Source organism: Pseudorca crassidens, chromosome 13 (genome assembly GCF_039906515.1).
Source record: "Pseudorca crassidens isolate mPseCra1 chromosome 13, mPseCra1.hap1, whole genome shotgun sequence".
Taxonomy (NCBI): Eukaryota; Metazoa; Chordata; class Mammalia; order Artiodactyla; family Delphinidae; genus Pseudorca; species Pseudorca crassidens.
This window is the reverse complement of record NC_090308.1, coordinates 27,662,705-27,685,254: the sequence shown is the minus strand read 5'-3', so window position 1 is coordinate 27,685,254 and position 22,550 is coordinate 27,662,705. Positions and strand designations below refer to the sequence as shown.

General features: G+C 35.5%; 1 protein-coding gene across 22 annotated transcripts in view; it reads right to left on the bottom strand.

Annotated features, from left to right (window-relative positions):
- The window catches only part of AHI1 (Abelson helper integration site 1), a 219,174-nt gene that overhangs the window by 88,980 nt on the left and 107,644 nt on the right, over window positions 1-22,550 (bottom strand). For 20 of the 22 annotated variants that reach the window (XM_067701993.1, XM_067701992.1, XM_067701996.1 and 17 more), the window contains one exon: window positions 9,701-9,756. The exons of the other annotated variants lie outside the window; for them this stretch is intronic. In XM_067701993.1, coding sequence (XP_067558094.1) covers window positions 9,701-9,756 — 56 coding nt within the window. The remainder of the gene's footprint in view (window positions 1-9,700; window positions 9,757-22,550) is intronic. 22 annotated transcript variants of the gene reach the window in all.

The following is a 22,550-nucleotide window of genomic DNA, read 5'->3' as shown; positions in this document are numbered from 1 at the left end:
TTACGAGGGGAGACAAAATTCCATAATTTTTTATAGGCCTTTCTGCTATAAAGTCTTGCATTCTGTAGAATGAGGCTTATGAAATAAAAATGCAGTTGTTGCAGACTACTTAAAATCTATGGAACTTGTAACTAGGGTGCTGAAAGAAACTAACAATCCTAATCAAAGTACTAACGTGGTATTAAATCTTTGCTGGCATCTGTACCCAGCATTACGGGTAAGTCAGGTCCATGAAAGAATTTCCTTTCAATAGAGACCAGTTTATCAAAATTAAAAACCCAATCAGGTTTTAGATTTCATCAAACAAAACAATTCTTCATTTGTATTAGCAGTTCTTGAAGCTACTAAATTAGACATTAGCAAAAGGCATTTCAGCTTTTTTCTAAAATGACTCAGTCTTTCCATTTGATTATGAGAAAGCCTGCCTCTGATGGGTTTAAACTTGTAACATGCACAAATAAATCTTCTGCAATCTTATTGACATCATTCATCTATTTATTAACTGCACGTTGCCTAATTTGCATTACAGAAACACAGACTGTACTTACAATGACAGTAAGTACTACTCCAAAGAAACAGGTTAGGGGGTGAAGTAAATGTTTTGGGTGGGGCATATCACCACCTCCCCTTATGGCATTTAACAGAGCTCCTGCTTTCTGGCTCCTGTCTTCCCAGTTTAAGCTCCTGAGGAAGCAGACTCCCTTCCAGCACTTGCTCTTTTTGCTGCTCTCAGGGGAAAAAATGACCAAAATAATTCCTCTGGAGTCAGGTCTCATGGGAACCATGTGTTCGTACTTCTAGACATCTCACTAGAGCTTTAGTAAGGAAGTACTTCAGCTAGAGTCTAAAATGGAATGATTTTAATTTCTTTAGTTTTTTTAATGCTTCAGATGTACTGTTTTAGAATATTTGTGCACTTTTGAATTGTTCTTGATTCACAGTTTTGATTAGCCGATTCCTCAAGTTCCACCAGTTTGTGTAACTGAACACGACTTTATTTGTGTTGGGAAAGATAGTGAAAGAGATTGAAATGGGCAAAAAAGATTACTGGTTTCTCTTTCAATAGAATCCTAGGCAGCCAGACCAGTGCCCTTCCTCTTCCCCACTGTACTGCACATGCTCTCTAACCCCTGCTGGCTAAATTACACCAGTTATCTGAACACCATAACCTACTGCTTGGCATCATTTCACCAAGCCCTGGGCTTATGAAGGTGGAGAGATTTGGTCTGTAGTGAAAGGACTTAGTTTTTGATCTACTGAAGACAACTAACCCACGTCTAGTTTTTGATCTACTGAAGACAACTAACCCACGTCTACTAATTAAGCAGCATGAAATTTCCAATAGCAATGGTGGTGATAGGCAATCTGTTAGTCAACCCAGTGGACACGACTGCCCTGTGTATAATATATGGGTGAACTCTAACTGAATCCTGAGAATAGGAAGAATGAGAGAAATGATGAGTGAGCATTCAAGAGATGACTATCAGAAATTTGCTTAGTTTTTCTTCTTTAATATGTTGTCCTGGAACAGTAAGAGCAGATGAAAAAGACCCAAAGGAGACCTAAAAGATCAACTTCTTCAACTTTCCTCATTTTACCAACTAGAAAAGTTTTAAATACTTAGTAAGGAATCTTGCTACAACTGCCTAACTCTACTCCTCTGTCTAATGCTAAAATACAGTGTGCATCCTTCTCCCCATTTATGTTCCTGAATTTTTCCTTCCATCTGAGAAATTTTTTGAAAGTAATAATGTTGCATAAATACTAAAGCTTAATTTTTCACTTTTGAAGAGCACGGAAAAAGAAACATTTACTTCACATTCTACATAGATTCCTTTCATGGCAGCCCTATTGGCAAAACATTACTTTCTTTTGTGAAATGAGTCAGCAATATACACACAAGGCTAAGTTAACTGCTATTCTATTTTCCATACTCCTCTCATGACAGGTTTCCCGAATTGCTTCCAGTTCATCATGCCTCCTAATGTTACCATCTAGCTTCCTTTCCCCCAACCTTTTCTGACTACCTATGATGGCACAAAACCTCCAGTTAGACTCCCTTGGCTTCCAAGATGCTACACTATTCCTGACTTCCTATGTCTCTCTTTTCTGTCTGTTTTCTGTGAGGGCTCTTTTTCCAACCTTCTGAATATGGACATCCCCGAAGTCCAGTCTAGCTCTGTGCTTTTTTATTTCTATAGTTTCAGCCTATATTCATTGATTCATTTAAGCTGTATCTACTGACAGTCTATAAGCAATGGTGACTCAAGCAGACATGGTCCCTACTTTCATGAAACTTACATCCATTCTATCGAGGAAGACAAGAGATAAACATGAAAATAACTGAACAAAAAAATTACAAATTGGGATAAGTATTAAGAAGGAAAAAAAAAGGTGCAATAAAAAGACTAAGTGGGGAGTATCTACTTCAGATAGAATGGTGAAGGAAGATCCTCTGAAAAGCTGACATTTACTGGGATCTAAAGAAAAAGCCCATTATGCAAAAGGGGGTGTATATTCCTGGCAGAGAGACCAAATGTTCAAAGCTGATAGGTGAGTAGGAGAAAGGCTGGCTGTGTTCCAGGAACTCAGAGCAAAGAGTATCATGAGGTGATGCTGAAGAGGTAGGCAGAGACCAGATCAGGCAAGGCCTGGTAGGCCCCAGGAAAGGGTTTGGGTTTTATTCTACAAGTAAGGAGAAGTTACTGAGGAGTGTTAATGAGGAGAGGGATAACCCATTCTGACTTATATTTTAAAAAGATCACCCTGGCTGCCACGACTTACAGAATCGATGAATAAAGGGATCACACATTTAGGACTGCCCAAGACAATCCCAGTTTATATGCTTGTTGTCTTGGTGTAACTGGATTTCTGCATCGACAGCAGGAGACAGTCACAATATGCAATAAATAAATAAATACATAAACACGCTTTAAAAAATGAAAAGAGAAAAAGAAAGAAGGTTGGTCAAGAGACACGCAGGTCATTGCGGCAACCTTCATCAGATTCCCTTGTTCCCAGTGTCCCTGCCCTAGCTGGGACCCCGGCGTCCTCCCTTTGATTCTTGACCTCAGGCTTGGGATATGTTCTTGTCCATATTATCTGGCCATCTCTTGTGGTGAAATAATATTCAATATCTGGTATACAGAAAAATATTGAGTGGAATGTGTCTCAACTCATTTATCCCTCACAACAATCCTTGAGGTAGGTATCACTCCCACTTGCAGACAAAGAGGTAAAGAACCCTGCCTGAAGTCATATGGAGTAAAAGTGGCCAAAGCAGGACTTGAAGCCAGGACACCTGGTCTGGACTCAGTGTTCTTAAGCCCTCTTCTAAAATTACTCCTCAATGCGAGAGACTAGACATGTTTAGGGAACTACAAGTAGCTCCGAGTGGCCAGCATTGAGTATTGGGGAAAAGTTGGAAATAAGTCTACAAAGGTAGCAGAAGGCTTCCGAACACATGCTAAATAGCTTAGCTTTCAACTGGTAGGAGATGGGGTGTACCACAAGATCTTTAACATATGATCACATTTATGCCTTGGATAAATAACTCTGCAGAGAACGAATTTGGGAGGTGAGTCAGAGGAGACTGGTTCCTGACTGAGCTTTTTCTAAAGACTGGATATCTGCCCCTTTCCTGGATGGGGCCTTTGGACACCTGTTGTGAAGAGTTTGCTTGCTTTCCGCTTATAATGATACACAGGACTTCCCACAACCGAGGTCTGAGGCTTCTGACCACTGGATCTCCCTTCAGGACCCCAGAGCTGTTTAGTGTGGCTCTATCAAACACAACAAATTTAGATCTTCAAACTCATCCTCTTTTCTGAGGTTCAAGCCTATATGCTCAGTTCTCTACTGAACATTTCTACTTGTTCATGGCTTCTGGTTACCTGAAATTTAACATGTCTAAAATTGAATCTATTATTCTCTAAAAATCATCCTTCGTCCCTATTTTTTTAAAAATCTGTTAAAAGAGTCATCATTTTCTCAGTAACCTATGTCTCCAGCCATCATTTACCTCTTTTTCTTTTGAATTTCTATCATCAGTTCCAATTTCCAAATCTTTCTCATAAAGATTTCTCATTGCCCCTTCCTTATCCAGACGCTTAGCACCTTGAATGTGGATTAATAGTAGCTTCACAGATCATTTACTTTCTTCTAATCTCCATCTACCTGCAATTTCATGAGCTGCTTTTATTTTAATTTTTTAAAAACATTACCCCTTGATCATCTTATTCTCATGCTCAAATGCCTTACTGTTGCTTATATTGATAAAGTCTTAATTTTTTACCTAACATCCAATGATCTTTATAAATCATGCCCAAATTACCTTTTCTTAATCTATCTCATGTTCTGAAATGCTCTGCTTCAGGCAAACTGTCTCCATCTATAAACTCTGTGTACTTTCCTTCTGTGATCTTCTGTCACACTGTTACTCTGGTCTAGAACATCCTATTCCTTTTAAAATCCCATCTGTCCTTTATGATCCAGTTTAGCACCTTCATACTCTAAACAGCCTTCCCAAATCACTACAGCCCTGGGAATTCCTAAAGCACTCAAGGCCCATCCCATATTCCTATACTTGAGTACAAGCTGCCTTGCTGACATGACATCTGTACTATATTGCTCTGAACTTTTATCCATTTCATGTATTGAGATTTAACTATTTACAGTTCACTTTTCTAATTAGACCAAGAGCTGCTCAAAGACACAAAGCATGTTTTATACTTTTTTGTATTTCTGCTTTCCCCCATACCACTCCCACACCTACCCAGCACTTGATACTGTACTGTCCTATGGGCACCGTACACCTAATGTTTGCTGATAATTTAGAAAATAAATTCCTATTATGCCACTCTTATGTTATAGTCCTCCAGTAATATGATACTTTCAGAATTTTAAAACTTTCTCAGGTAGAGAAATTTAGCAAAGTCAAAAGAGAACTGGTGGAAAAAAGCCTGAGAAAAACAAATGTCAGCAGAGTATGCTAATGGGAAAAATCAACATAAGCTTCATAATTTACAATATCTGGAGAAAAATCAATGTGCAAATACTTAAGAAAAATATTATATTATGGATAACTCACAAGTGGTCTTAAAAAAGAATGAATTTATTGCATTTACATTTGAATTTCAATAGAATTGCTCTGAATTGCTACTTTATTGATACGTGAAAACAGATTCTTTTATGACAAGTTATAAAAGCTTATAGTTTATCAGTTCCCTCTCCACCCTACAATTGCCTTCAGGAAGAGATTGGCCATAGGTTCTATTTTATGAGTTTTATAGGGGCACATTCACCCTAGTTTACATACTATGAATTCCTGGAAAATTCTAGATTGGCTGTCCCCAACAGTATGTTAAAATGTGAAAGACATATTTTATGTAAACATATGTATACATTTATTAAACTAATGTGCAATATGTAGCAATCTTGTGAACCTAGAGTGGGCTAAACAATGATAATAATCTAACAGCAGAAACAACTCAAAATGCTGTAGAATGAATATCATATAATCCATAATCATATAATCCAAAAGAGGCTCAGAATAAAGTTTAATTTGTATGTACATTTATGAATAAGTTTACTGTTAAGGGCAAGTAACACCACAAACATCTCAGATATATTTTCATAATAATAAAATACTCTAAAACACAGTAAAGTTTACCATTGACGAAAAATCATGTGACAAAAATTTATCAATCAAGCCCTTAGAAAACCTAGAAGGAGTGTAACCGCAGAATGAATGAACAGCTTGTTAAACTGGTCTTATAACAATGAAGAATAATGAACCAACATTTAAATTTCCAATCAAGCTAGGATATTTTAATTCTTAATAATTTATGCAACACTTTAACAGATGGCAAAAGTGTTCCATAACTGGTATAATTCTGATGAGACAGGCAGGAGTTTGTTTCAACCTGCTGTGGTAGATGTGTAGACCTCTACGAAAACATAAGCTGTAATTTTATAAACTGACAAAAAATCCCTTTGTTAAAAGAAAATTCGTTCTCATTAGTGGGGGTTGTGGGATCACTGAATAAAATAAGAAGAAAGAAATAGTATAAGTTAGGGTTACAGGTTTGGAATGCAGAAGCTTTACAAAAATGATTGACCACAATAGGCCATGTTGATGTTATTTGAATTTTATCATACCAGTTTTCACTGGAAGAAATTCAAAAACAGTTCTCCTCAAATCACTAAAAATACTTTATATATTCAACATGGCTTACCATGTTTTAATTCCACCAGAAAGTAGGAAAAGCTATGGGAACTGCTGTGCATATGACTGTACACTAAAAGGCAGGTATGTTTTAACTAAGTCCTTTGTGTAATAGCCTAAAGTAAGAAAAGACCAGACATGTGGGTGGAAGACTTCCTTATGCTAGCTGCTATTTCTCTTTGGTTTGCAAATAAGTCCTCCACTTAAAGTAACTATGGGACTCAAGCCTATGCTGATTTAACTATTAACTTACTTTTACACCTGCCTTTCAGGGTTCAGACAATGACCTCTGATTAATCTGAGTCTGATATTATCCTTAACTTGCTGGAGGCTATAAGCAGGTGCAGCAACCAGCTCTTAAAGTGGCATGATCTAATTATCTTCATGTAATCTAATATTATGATTGTATGATGTCTTATTTGTTTTTCCTATAATAGTAACACGTCTGAGTGAATACCATTTAGTCCAAAAATCAGTGAAAAGAAAGCCACACGTTTATGCATCAAATCTGAGCTAAGACGTTACATATAAAGAAAATAAAAGAAAATCTGTAATACAGGAACAGGCAAAACATGCTACCTATACAAAGGAATAACTATCAGACTGATTTGAATGTCTCTCCTGAAATACTCAATGACAGAAGGCAAAATGATGATCAATTTCCACAACATTTTGAAGGGAAAAGGTTATATTCAAATAATTAAAAGCCCTGGCAAGCTGTCTTATGCAAAGACAAATGAGAGATATTTTAAAATATGCAGATTCAGGTAATATAATTCTCAATTTATATTTCTTGAAAAAATAACTTGAAAATATACTCTTAGATATGAACAAAATTCAGAGCTCTGAATGCAAAAAAAAGTAAGTAGTGATTATAGCCAGTTAAGCAGGAAGGTTTGATTCTTTTTGGTAGAGGGGGTCATGCCATGGGGGGATATTCTGTTTTGCTTTCTATTGAAGGAACCTCAAACACAGATATGGTATTATTTATGTCAAAAAGAAAAAAAAATTCCAAACAAAAAATTAAAATTCATGTAATAAATGAAAAAAAAGGGAAACAAGTAAATTAAAAAGAGAGTGAGAAAGAACACAGAACCAAGGGACAAAAGGGGTTTTGTTCTCAGGCTAACCTATATTCACTTAAAGAACACTACTGCATCCCACTATAACGCTATAAGATCAAACTATCATAACCATATATTTACAGAGAAGTTCATTCCAACCTGAAACGTCAAGAAACACATCTTTCCCTGTCACAGAGGCCTAAGAAAGTCTTGCTTCCCTCCCTTGCTGAATTAGTCGTAAGTAGCATCTAGCACTCTCCTAGACCCCAGCCATTCACGGTAGGACTTAGAGCCAAAGGAATTGTAGAGAGGTAGGCTGGAAACTGGTGGCTAGGTATGAGGACAAGAGTCATTCAGAGCCTCAGCCATTGTGAAATCCTGGCCCACTCCCCTTCTACTTTTTTTCTCAGGCCCAAAGAGTCTCTCTCCTTTTTAGCCAGTATAGTACAAAGTTTGAACTCACAAACATCCCACTTTGTAAAACTTTTAGACTTTTTCCTATTTCTTTTATCTCTAAATATTTTCTTCTCTTAAACCCTTTAGGGAAAATAAGGGCACACTGACACAAAGGATGAAAATTAGGTAAAATTATATTTCTGTGAAAATCAGACTTTATCTGTCCTGGGGCCCAGCAGAGATTGGGTAATGAACAGACCTGTGATTCTATTTAGAGGTTATGGAGAAAGGGCCAAGGTTAACTGTCAGCAAGCTGGGGAACTATGGGGGAGAGGAGAAAGGTTGTTGAATATGCTTAAGCTATAGTAAAGAGACAGAAGGAGAACAGCTCAGAAAAAGACATCAGAAAGGAAGACTGGCTCAAGTCAAACCTGGGGATCTAATGAGTGTTACGGGAGCATCTGTATAAACCAAGTATTTTAAAACTTATCAACTATACAGAGTAGAAATGTTATTAATATATTAGGAGCCACCATTTAATAATCCAACTGGGAGAACATAACCAAAAACCAACAATACCTAAACTATTATGCATTAGATTTTGTTCCTAATTCACAGGAGTAATGTTGAGATCAGGGCACTACTGTAAAGTTTGTTCATGCCATTATTTCTCATGATTTCATGAATATTTGGTTCTATTATTTTATGATTTAATTCACATGGGAATCTGCCATCAGCCTACAGGGTGAAACAAAAAAACCTGGCAGGTTACACTTTTCTGAGCTCCAAAATGTACAAAACACCCAGAATGCAAACAAGGTGCTGCAGGAAAGCCTACAGGAATAAAACAAATTTCAAAAGTATATAAAATAGTCAAATGAGTAGATTATTCAAATACCTTAAAATAATTAATTTTCCATAATTGCTAGCCTTCCATTTTTAATATTAATGAATAAAATTTACATAATGTTATGGCTATTCTTTTAGCATACTTACTAAAGGATAACTGGAACACACACACTATATCCATGTACCTTTTTATGACTATGCTAATGATTAATTCCTCAAACATCAGTCGTTTCTGAAGCCCCACGTATTAAGTTACCAAACATGCTGAATCAATTATATAGATTTATAACAAATAGAAAAAATGGAGTCAATTTGTCCGTGAGGAAAATATTAATTATCAATAAAATTCAAATATAGTTTAATACTTTTTTATTTTCTTAAAAAAGATATTACTAAATCTTTCTCACAATAGGAAATGCTGAATTGTACGGAGTACTTGAAAGATTTATTATATAGAAAGGATAAGAAACAAGAATATGCTTAGTGAAGAGATATACTCTAGTCTATTTCTTGTGAATCTTTCAAGTGGGAACCAGCGACTGAAGTGTATTTCATACATACAAATACTATATACAGAGATTAAAAGGGAAATTTATTTGTCTTCCTTTTATATTATTTTCTATAATTATTTTTAATATAGTAAATAGATACTATAATTCTTAAATGCCTTTTGTTATCTGGTAGTAATAGTAGTGGGGTAAAAGATTAGATTTCACTTTTATAATAATAAGGCATAGTAGTCTACGAGAGAAATGAAGCATAATGGCTTACTTTCACTATTACAAAACATTCACGCTAAATAATGATGCTAGTGCAGAAAATAATACTCATTTTTACAAGGGTGTAAATCAATTTGCATAAAGACTTACAGTACTTTATCAAAAGTATAAAGTATTTTAAAATTAAATACCATTCTATTCATAACATTAATATAAAACAAGTACTTGTAAAAATGATACAGCATCTTATTTTCCTATATCTTAGTAAAAATTGATAGGTTATCTTGATTAATTAGAAAACATAAGGTTAATTTTCTTAAAGGGGTATAACTCTTGGCAAAAGGTAGGTTACAAGAGTTTTCTACAATGGCATTTTGTGTCACTATAACCAGTATTATTTTGTGCCTTCTTAACAGTTTTAACAATGTAGAAATAGATTGCCTTACCGTTGGTGCTGTATCTACATGGTGGTTACAAGGCTTTCTTTCTATACTGATAATCCCTGTGAAATGAAAAAATTGTGAATATTTGCTTATTATACCTATACATTTTATTTTGAAAACATTTATGTCAGCAAGACATGACTCCTACAGCTTACAAGAAAAAAGCCTCCTTGGATGGCAGAATCCTTTAAAGTGGTATCATGAATTCTTTGGTCAGAAACAGTTGGAGAGTTTAGCTAACTAAGAGAGCTGACTCAAGGTGAGCTAAGCCAATTTCCTCATTCAAGTGGCATCCAGCAATAGCAGGAGATGTGCTCTTATTCTGTTCTCAGCTCAAAAATTATACCATTATCTCCCTCTGCTACATTTCTTCAATGAAAGTTTTGCTTCTGTCTTGAGGTCATCAAGTTTTCATAAAGAAATATCACAAAGTCTATGAAAAGAATCGCTTCCTTATTTTCTCAAAAACAAAAAGTAAATCTATTTGAATTTCTCTTTGATCATCTGATTTCCTACTATGATACAATCGGCTATTTATTCAATCACCACAGAGTACTGAAGAAGAAAAAGTTCCCTTGATTCTCTCCTTTAAAATGACAATATAGACTGCTAACCTTGAGAAAAATCATTTTATCATGTATACATTTATCTTTTTGTTCCCCATGTCCTCTACTGCATTTCTTTGTAATAAACAGCTTCTAAGGATGTAACACATTGCATCTCATCTGAAAGATACTGGTTCAAAATCAAGCGCAAGTTTAAAATGAACACAGGTGTGGCTCTCATTTACTTTTCAATCTCTGTCAATCAGCAGACCAACATGTGAATAGTTAACATGTGAGTAGTTTAACAGTTTGTTAAATAAGGCTAAAAGCTTAACCACGCAGGGGTGGTTAGAAGTGAGAATTGCAATGCACTGTTAAGAGCAAATAGCACAATTCCTAGTTGAAACAAAACACTAGTTCCTCTCATTTATAGGCATTTAACTCATTTTTTATTCTTAGATAACACTGGCCTTGAAAAGTTTTTTAAAACCCAAGAAAAATATTTTTGAAAATATTCAAATAATGCTGATTCTTATTGTAAGACTTTACACTGAAGTATACAGAACTAATGGTGAAATCCTCACCTCCTCAGCCCTCATGCTCTCACAACCCTCTCTAGCTGCAACTGCTAAGAATAGTCTGGCACGACACACTGGCTTTAAAATGAGAGTGGTCATACCACGGGGTTCAGGAATTAGCAACATCTTACATACGTGTTCTCACTACTATAATCTGACTGCCATAAAATAGGCCTAGGCTGACTACTGATTTTAAAATTCTTATCCAATTAGAAAGTAATTTCAAAATGATGAAAATAAAAAAAACTAAAAAACCCCCAAATCTACATCCTTAGCTTATGAAAGTACAAAGAAAAAAATTACATGTTTTACAGTTTCAACTTCAGGATAAGAATGTGTTGAAAACTAGAATTTTAAAATGAATTTTCTAAAGATATTGGGTTGGCCAAAAAAATTTTGTTTGGGTTTTTCCATAACATCTTATGGAAAAACCTGAACGAACTTTTTTTGGCCAACCCGATATAAGCTTAGTTTTAAATTTAGATTGCTACTGAAATAATATCATTTAGAAATACAATCATACATGTTTGTTTAAGCTTTCAGTAGAGAATATACAGAAAGGAATAAGCTTAAGGAAAAGCATCCCCAAATATTTTGCTATTTTAAGTAAATTTTACCCAAAAAAATCTATATTTTATTTCACTTTTATCTGATCAAACATTCCAGATGTTTCTGGATGGGACTGACATTTAAGTTAGCAGACCTTGAGTAAAGTAGATTGCCTTCCATAATGTGAGTGGGCTTCATCCAACCAGATGAAGGCCTGAAAAAAGACTGACTTCCCCTGAAAGAGGGAATTGTGCCAACAGACTGCTTTCACCAGGGTATGTCCAAGTGTGTCTTTGTTATTATTAATCTTTCTTGGGACTTGATAGCCCTTTAATCTGCAGAATCTTATCATTCTCCTGCTCAGGGAAGTTTTATTCTGTTATTTGTTTAATTCTGCAGCCCATTTTATTTTTACCTTCATAATTTTTTATCTTTTGATAATTATGCCACTTAATCTTCTAGGTGAGCATCTTCTTTTTCACTTTGTCTAATGATTTTAGAATCTGAAATCATGTTTAGCTCCTTTCCAGAGGCCTACAAAGACTAAGGCAAGAGGGATGGCAAACGCTGGACAGTATCTCAGAAGATGAAGTTTTTTTTTTTCCCCTGGGATCTCAGAGCCAGTGTGTCAGGCAAGGTGTGGGAATGGGAGGGCTGTGTCTTCCTCGGTGCTGAGCAAGGAGCTGTGCATGGAAAACAGGCCTCTTCTCAAGGTGTGGGCAGAAAATGGGTTTTCCAGAGTTCACTGAGGGCTCTCAGCCAGCAGAAGCTATAAATCCTCTGGGTAACTGGCTATTATCTGTCAGTTCAATGTTTGTAGTACATTAAGGGCCTGGCAGATCCTATGGACCACAATGGTCCTTAAACAGAGGCCTTATACGCCCATCCACCTGGAGGAGTTTGCTTCTAGGACCAGTTACTGGGAGATGGCTGTAACCTGCAACTGATGAGACTTGAGAGGAGAAGCTTAATCCTGTGCCTCAGCACAGGGGTAAGAGTTGCACAGGTTTGCTTTCATTTTTTTGCTGTAGTTCAGACCTCCAGCAGAATAGTTGGGACCACAACCATGAGCATGCAAAGAAAATAAACTCTGGTAAGGAGTTTCAGTAACTTGAAGATCAGCAAATAACCTTATACGACTGGTAGTGCCACTGATAACAATGGAAAAATTAGAGAATCTCTTAAATTAAAATAAAACAAAACAAACAAAACTTGACAACTATTAAGAATTTTAAGACAGCTAATTAATAAACAACAAAGATAACACCATTTTAAAGGGAGGAAATAGCAGCTTTCAGAAAGTAAGTCAGAAGATGGGTCACACAACCAAGGAGCAGCAGTACCATGACTGAAACCCATGCATCTAAGTCACAAACCTCCAGACCCATTTGTGTGTTTGTCTAGCCCCTGTGGTCAGGATCTGATTTAATTCACTTTTGTATCCATAGTGCCTGGTCCAAATGCTCGAAACACAGAAGGCCCTCAAGAGTTAACTCAAATATTAACTGAATGAATTAATCTATGCCATAGCCGCCGGCTTCATATTCTACAATGCAGTGTTAACTGTGTGTATTAGTCATCAGAATGTTTGAATTCATGTTCTAGGACTCTTTTTAAAAACATTAATTAACTACTTCCTTTGGTAATGTTTCTAAACCTACTAAAAAATTGAAATGTATTGTTTTAAAATTTTCCTAATTTTCCAGACATTAATACACTCTGGAGAAGATAATGAAGAAATTTTATGCTTCTTGGGAGATGCTTTGGGTATTTTACTTTGTGGAAAATCAGAACATGACATTATACCCCACTTGTACCTGACTGATTGGAACAGCAGAATTATATATTTTTTAGTTTCCTTAAATCCTACCAATCTTCAAGTCAGGACCATGATCAAAGGAAAGAAAGAAAAAAGATGATCAGATTTATTGCAAAAACAAAGCAGGCCAAACAAAGTGCCAAATTCTGAAGCCAGAACATATATCCAGCAACCTTATGTATCATCATCAAATGATTATGGGCAACCCACCAAGCACAGGGCACTGTGCTAAGGACAGGAGAACCTCTCTCCTCCGTTCTATGAAACTTTCTAAAGAGTTATTTGTTTTAGGCAACACTATAACTATGCATCCTAGTTGAGTTTTGGAAATTGCCATTAATCTCTATATGGGGCACAGGGAGAATTATGCTTTGATTATCTATGGCTAAGAGAAATGAAATACAATTTATTATATTACAGTAAAATACAGTATTTTAGAAGGCAAAGATCTTTCCTGCCAAATTCAATATAAAGACATCTGTACGAAAACTGCAAGCTCTTCTCAAGAATTGGAAAAGAAGTAAATCTGTTACTCAGATAATATAATTTATACCCAGAAAGTCCAAAAGAATCAATGCTAAAACTAACACAACCAATAAGAGAACTAAAAAATCAGAAAGTCAGCATAATATAAAATTTAATATATAAAAATCAATACCCTTTACATTTTCAAACAACCAGTTAGAAGATATAATTAAAAAGCATACCTCATTTATAAGATTATCATAAAAGAGAAAATACTTGAATAAATACAAAAAATACATAAAACAGTATGAAGAAAATGTAAAAATACTTCTGAAAGACATAAAAGTAGTCTTGAACAAATGGAAAGACATCCCTTGTTCTAAGACAATGTAACATCACATAAAGACCAATTTTCTCTGAGATCATATATGAATTTAATGTGATTTCAATAAAATAGTTTTTGCCCCAGCACTAGACAAGTTGATTCTAAAATTCATATAGAAGACTATGCAAGAATAGCTAGAAAAATCCTGGGGAAAAAAAGAGTGATGACTGAAAATAAATACTAAGTATCAATATATATTGTAAAAAGTCTCTGTAATTAAAACAATGTGGGGATGACACACGAGTAGACATGTAGATCAACAGAATGTATTAAAATGCTCAGAAAAAGATCCAGGACTAAATATAGCAACACCAATAGTGGGGCAACCTGACATTATATACCACCTGATGTGATGCAAAAAAGCACACATCACTTACTGTATTATGGCCAAAAAAAGTCTGGCTTGGACCTAATCATGATAAAATAGACAAAATCAAAACAGTGGCTATTCTACAGGACAACTGGCTCAGGCAGACTCTTTAAAAAAGTTAATGTCATGAAAAACAAACAAAAAAGATTCTAGATTTTTGAAAATTGAAAAATCTTCCATATAAGCAGAGTAAACAGGTTTAAAATTCTCACTGAAAAAATTTCTCAGCATTATTTAAAACAAAGAGCCAACAGAAAATCAAAACACTCACTCTGGATTGATTAGAACACCTTCCTAAAAATGAGAGAAAACTCCACAATTAATGCATGAATGTATTTATATTTGACATGTTGATAGCACCACTCAATAAATCTACTATGTTTATTAAAAATAATTTTAAATTATAACAATAATTATATTATTATATTATACATAATATTAATATTATTATATATAATAATAAAATTACTACCCTGTTCAGAGATATGAGTTGTTTATAATCTCTACTATTAGACTTTGTTCCTTTATAATCAGGGAAAAAATCCATTCCACAGAACAATTTATTTGTATAATATATCCTGACTCTGGAGCCGCTCTGTAATGTATTCAAAGACTGGCTCTGGCAACTATTAGATATGTGACTTGGGCAAGTTATTTATCCACTCTGTGCCTTCATTTCCTTATTCAGTACGGGGGAAGCAATATGCATCTCACTGGCTGATGGGAGGGTTAAATTAGTTAATTAACATAAAAAATACTTCAAATTATACCTGGCCTACTGAACGCTGAACATAATTGATATATATATTCAGAATGTTTATTTTGATTTTAATGTTTAAAATATCTGATCCAGAAGGAGATCAAGATGGCAGAGTAGAAAGATGCTGAGCTCACCTCTGCCAATGAACACATAAAAAAAACCATCTACACGTGGAGCAATTCTCACTGAAAACAAATGGGAGACTGGCAGAAAGACTCTCCTACAACCAAGCTTGTAAAGAAAGATCAGAGTCGAGTAGGAAGGGAGGGGAAGTGATCAGGTTGGGACCTGTGCTCCAAGGCGGGGACACAGAAGAAGAGGGGGATATCAGGGGCTCAAAGATCCTCCCTGAAGAGTGAGGGGTTTGAACCACATCTTGGACACCCCAGCCCTAAGGTTCAAAACCAGGAAGATGAGTACCCTTAGTGGGTTTGAAAACCAGTGGGACCTAAAGGAGGACTGTAAGAAATCGAGACTTCACTCATGCAGAGTGTGCACGTGCTTGCTTACTCCCTGAAAAAGGCAGAGGAAGCAGACTGAAACTGCACGGGGCTCTGGCCAGTTTCCCACAACTGGCTCAGTGCATGACCCAGCCTGCACCAGGTGCCTGCTCCAGCCCCTCTTGCTCTGGTGCAGCTCCTTCTAGGGCAGAGGTGCTGATGCTGAGGAGAGTGGGCTCTTGTAGGGGTTGGAGCCGGCTTGGACCTGGCACTGCATGTGAACAGGGTGAGGGCAGCATGGCTGACACTCATGGAGGCAGCAGATCAGGAGTGGTCTGCAACTCTTGACTGGTGTGCCATGACCTTCCCAGCATGTGCCCAAGACTGCGTGTCTGCTCTGGCTCCTCCTGCTCCATCACTGTTCTCCTCTGGGAAGAAGGTGCCATTGCCAGGAGTGGGGAGAACACATACTTAAAGTGAATGGAATAAGCTCGGACCTGACCCTCAGGGCTTCTGCTCCACCTCCTTGGGACCCACCCCCACCCCTGATATGGTGGTGATGCCTAATGAGCACAGGAAAAGCCCAGGCTCACACCTGGCTCTAGCTCTAGCCGCTCCATCGCTAGCCCCTCCATCTCTAGCCACACCTCCCACCAAGGTGATAGCTGCCAGCACACCCTCGGGGAAGGCATGACCCTTGCTCATTTCAGATCCAGCTCTAACATCAAAGCCACTGGGCACATTCAGACTACATAGGATGCTCCCACACAAGAACACCTCTTCAAGAGCACAATAGTTAACTGTTTCACCTAATTTCATAGAGACATAGAAAGGTAAACAAAATAAGAAGACCGTAGTTTTTGTTTCAAATGAAAGAACAAGAAAAAAAAACCTGAAAGAACAACCAATGAAACGGATAATTTACCAGATAAAGAGTTCAAGGTATTAGTAATAAGAATACTAACTGAACTTGGGAAAAGAACAGATGAACAGGTGAGAATTTTAGCAAAGAACTAGAAATCATAAAAAAGAACCAGTCAGAGCTAAAGACTAAAATAATTGAAATGAAAAACATATGAGAAAGAATTAACAGCAGACTATGTAATACAGAAGAATGCATAAATGATCCAAAAGATAGAACAATGGAAATCATCCAATCAGAACAGCAAAAAGAAAAACAAATTTTAAAAAATGAGGACAGTTAAGGGACCTCCAGGACAATATCAAGCATATTAACATGCACATGGTAGGGGTCCCAGAAGGAGAAAAGAGAAAGGGTTTAAAAATATATTTGACGAAATTATGGCTGAAAACTTCCCAAAGCTGAAGAAACAGATTTCCAAGTACAGGAAGCACAGAGTCCCAAACAAGATGAACCCAAAGAGGCCAACACCAAGACATATCATAATTAAAATGGCAAGAGTTAAAGATAAAGAGAGAATTTTAAAGGCAGCAAGAGAAAAATAGTCATATACAAGGTATTAAGCTTTCAGCTGACTTTTCTGCAGAAACTTTGCAGGCTGGAAGGGAGTGGTATGATATATTTAAAGCGCTGAAAGGGAAAGACCTACAGCCTAAGATACGCTACCCAGTAAGGTTATCACTCAGAATTGAAGGAGAGAGGAATAACTTCTCAGACAAGCAAAAACTAAGAGTTCATCAATACTAAACTGATCCTACAAGAAGTGTTAAAAGGTCTTCTCTAAGTGGAAAAGAAAAGGCTACAACAAGAAAAGAAGTAAGAATTTATAGGAAAGGAAAAATCCCACTAGTAAAGGCAAATATATAGGAAATGCTATGGATCAACCACTTAAGCTAGTATAAAGATTAAAAGACAAAAACTGTAAAATCAACTATAACTACATTAAACAGTTAAGAGATAGACATGAAAATGTAAATATGATATCAAAAACACAGAACATGGGGGAGGGGAGTAAAAAAGGAAGATCTTGTAGAACGTGTTAGAACTTTAAAACAAGTAGATATAGTTATAGGTCAACATATACGAACCCTGTGGTAACCACAAATCAAAAACCTACAACACATACACAAAAATCAGAAAGAAAGGAACACAGAATAACACTAAAGAAAATCATCAAACAAGAGAAGAAACTAAAAGAAGAAAAGAAGAGAGAACTACAAAAACAACCAGGAAACAACAAAAAGGCAATAAGTACATACTTACTAATAATCACTTTAAATATCAGTGGACTAATTGCTCCAATCAAAAGACATAGGGTGGCTGACTGGATATAAAAAGGTGCATCTATATGTTGCTTATAAGAGACTCAATTCACAGCTAGAGACACACACAGACTGAAAGTGAGAGGATGGAAAAAATATATATCACACAAATGAAACAAAAAGAAAACTGGGGTGGCAATACTCATATCAGGCAAAATAGACATTAAAATAGTGTCTAAAACAAAGACAAAGAAGGGCATTATATAATGATAAAGGGATCAATACAAGAAGAGAATATAACATTCATTAATATATATGCACCTATATAGGAGTATCTAAATATATAAAGCAAATACTAACAGACTTAAAGGGAGAAACTGACAATAATACAATAATAGTAGGGGCTTCAACACCCTAATGACATCAATGGACAGGTCATGCACACAGAAAATCAATAAGGGAACAGTGGTCTTAAACTACACTTAGACCAGTTGGACTTAGTAGATACCTTGCAGGGTATTCCACCGAAAAAGATGAATACACATTCTTTTCAGGTGCAAATGGAACATTCTCCAGAAGAGATCACATGCTAGACCATAAAACAAGTCTCAATAAATTTAAGAGGACAGAAATTATATCAAGTATTTTTTTCCGACCACAACGGCATGGAACTAGAAATTAGAAAGAAAAATGGAAAAAACATAAAAACATGGAGACTAAACAACTTATTACTAAAAAAACAATGGGTTAACAAAGCAATCAAAGAGGAAATCAGAAAATATTTTGATATAAATGAAAATAAAAACACAACTTTCCAAAATCCATGGGATGTAGCAAAAGCAGTTCTGAGAGAGAAGTTTACCATAATACAGGCCTACCTCAAGAACCAAGAAAAATTTCAAATAAACAACAGAACCTACTATCTAAAGGAATTAGGAAAAGAACAAAATCAAAGTCCAAATTCAGCACAAGGAAGGAAATAATAAAGATCAGAGAGCAAATAAATGAAATAGAGACCAAAAAACAATGGAAAAGATCAGTGAAAATGAGAGCTGGCTTTTTGCAAAGATAAAATTGGTAAGCCTTTAGTCAGGCCCATCAAGAATAAAAAGAGAGGACCTAAATAAACAAAATAAGAAATGAAAGAGGAGAAATTACAACCAATATCACGGAGACACAAAAAAATCATAAGAGAATACTACTAACAGTTATATGCCAATGAATTGGACAACGTAGAAGAAATGGATAAATTCCTAGAAACATACAATCTTCCAAAACTGAATCAGGGAGAAAGAGATAATCTAAACAAACTAGTAGTGAAATTGAATCAGTAGTGAATTGAATCAGCAAACAAGTCCAGGACCAGATGACTTCACAGGGGAATTCTACCAAACATACAAAGAATATATGCATTATCCTTCTCAAACTATTTCAAAAAACTGAAGAGAGAGGAACACTCCCAAATTAATTCTGTAAGGTCATCATTACTCTGATACCAAAATAAGACAAAGATACTAAAAAAGAAAATACAGGGCAATATCTCTCATGAATATAGATGCAAAAATCCTCAACAACATATTACCAAACCAAATTCAACAATAAATAAAAAAGATCATACACCATGATCAAATGGGATTTATTTCAGGCATGCAAGTATGGTTCAATATCCACAAATCAATCAATGCAATATACCACATTAACAAAGGTAAAAATCACATGAGCACCTCAATAGATACAGAAAAAGCATTTGACAAAATTCAACAACCATTCATGATAAAAATTCTCATCAAAATTAGTACAGAGGGAACATATAGCAACATAATAAAGCCCATTTATGACAAACCTACAGCTAATATCATACTCAATGGTGAAGAGCTAAAAGCTTTCCCTCTAAAATCAGAAACAAGACAAGGACGCCCACTCTCACTACTTCTATTTATTATTGTATTGGAAGTCTTACCCACAACAATCAGACAAAAGAAAAAGAAAGAAAGAAAAGAAAAGAAAGAAAAGGCATCCAAATTGGAAGGGAAGAAGTAAAACTGTCACCATTTGCAGATGACATGATACTATATACAGAAAACCCTAAAGTCTCCACCCAAAACAAAAACTATTAGAACTAATAAATGAATTCAGCAAAGTTACAGGATACAAGATTAACATACAGAAATCTGTTGATTTTCTATACACTAATAATGAACTATCAGGAAGAGAAAGCAAGAAAATAATCTCATTTAAAATTGCCTCATATAGAATAAAATACCTAGGAATAAACTTAACCAAGGAAGTAAAAGACTCTAAAAACTATAAAACACCGATGAAGGAAACTGAAGATGATACGAAGAAATGGAAAGATACTATGGATGGATTGGAAGAACTAATATTGCTAAAATGTCTATACTACCCAAAGCAATCTACAGATTTAAAGCAATCCCTATCAAAATAGCCATGACATTTTTCACAGAACTAAAACAGATAATCCTAAAATTTATATGGAACCACAAAAGACCCTGAACAGTCAAAGCAATCTTTACAAAGCTAGAGGTATCATACTCCCTGACTTCAGATTATACTACAAAGCTACAATAATCAAAACAGTATGCTACTGGCACAAAAACAGACACATAGATCAATGGAATAGAATAGAGAGCCCAGAAAAAAACCCACACACTTATGATCAATTAATCTACAACAAAGGAGGCAAGAATAAACAATGGAGAAAAGAAAGACTCTTCAATAAGTGGTACTGCGGTAACTGGATAGCTACATGTAATAAAATGAAATTAGAACATTTCTTCACACCATATAGGACAAAAAAATCAAAATGGATTAAAAACCTAAATTAAAGAAGGGAAGCCATAAAACTCCTAGAAGAAAACGTAGGTAGAACACTCTTTGACATCAATTGAGCAAATTGTTTTTTGGATCTGTCTCCTAAGGCAAATGAAGCAAAAGCAAAAACAAACAAATGGAACCTAAACTTAAAGGTTTTGCACAGCCAAGGAAACCACTGACAAAATGAGAAGATTACCAACTGAATGGGAGAAAATATTTGCAAATGATATGACCAATAAAAAGTTAATATACCAAATATGTAAACAGCATATAAAACTCAATATCAAAAAAACAAATAACCCGATTAAAAAAGTGAGCAGGAAACCTGGATAGACATTTTTTCCAAAGGAGACATACAGATGGCCAACAGGCACATGAAAAGATGCTCAACCTCACTAATCATCAGAGAAATGCAAATCAAAACTGCAATGAGATATCACCTCACGCCAGTCAGAATGGCTATCACCAAAAAGACGACAAACAACAAATGTTGGCAAGGATGAGGAAAAAAGGGAAATCTAGGACATAGTTGGTAGGAATGTAAATTGGTGCAGCCACTATGGAAAACAGTAAGGAGGTTTCTCAGAAAATTAAAATTAGAACTACCATATGATCCAGGAAGTCCACTCCTGGGTATATATCTGAAGAAAACAAAAACAGTAATTCAAAAAGATACATGCACCTCCGTGTTCATTGCAATATTATTTACAATAGCTAAGGTATGGAAGCAACCCAATGTCCATCAACAGATGAATGGATAAACAAGGTGTACTGTGTGTGTGTGTGTGTGTGTGTGTGTGTGTGTGTGTGTGTGTGTATAATGGAATATTACTTAGCCATAAAAAAGAATCAAATTTTGCCATTTGCAACAACATGGATGGACCTGGAGGATATTATGCTTAGTAAATAAGTCAGACAGAGAAAGTCAAATACTGTATGATATCACTTATATGTGGAATCTAAAAAGTAAAACGAACTGGTGAATATAACAAAAAAGAAATAGACTCACAGATATAAAGAACAAACAAGTGGCTACCAGTGGAGAGAGGGAAGAGGGTAGGGGCAAGATACAGGTAGAGGATTAAGAGGTACAAACTATGTGTAAAATAAATAAACTACAAACATATGGTGTACAGCACAGGGAATATAGCCAATATTTTATAATAACTTTAAAAGGAGTGTAATCTATAAAAATATTGAATGACTATGTTGTACACCTGAAACACAATACTGTAAATCAACTATACTTCAATTTTAAAAAATTCTGTATTTTTCATATGCTTTCAACAGCCTTTAAATACATGTAGAACTAAAGTTTAAAGGAAAAAAGAGATAGTAAGCATTATAATTAAATATTTATATGACAAAGGTTAGCTATTCTAACAATGAGTTCTTGTTAGAACTCAAGGGCTTCTCTCATACAACCTGAGGTGAAAATAATGACTTTATCATACATTTAATAAAAAAAATTATAAAATATGCACACATACATATATATGTGTGTATAGATATATGTATACACACATACATATATACATATTTATATAAAACCTGCCCCCTCCTCTCTGTCTCACTACTAAGTTTGGATGCTCTCTCATCATTTGGACTATTGAAATAGCTTCCTAATACAACTCTCTGATTTGCTCCATGAATCTTCCAATGACATCCCCACTGCCAGAGAGACTCTTCTGAAGGGAAAATTGTTACCTTGTCCTTCTACAGCTTAAGCTTCAGGATACACATCATCCTCCTCAAGTATTTAACTCAAACTGCTTAACTCAAAATGGCACGCAAAGCTATTTGGACATCACTTATAGTTCAGGTCAAACATTCTGTTCTTTAGGAAGCACTATGTGATTTTCTTCCCCTCATCCCACTTCTGATTTAGATACGCTTCCCCATCTCTCCTTCCCTTAGTATTCC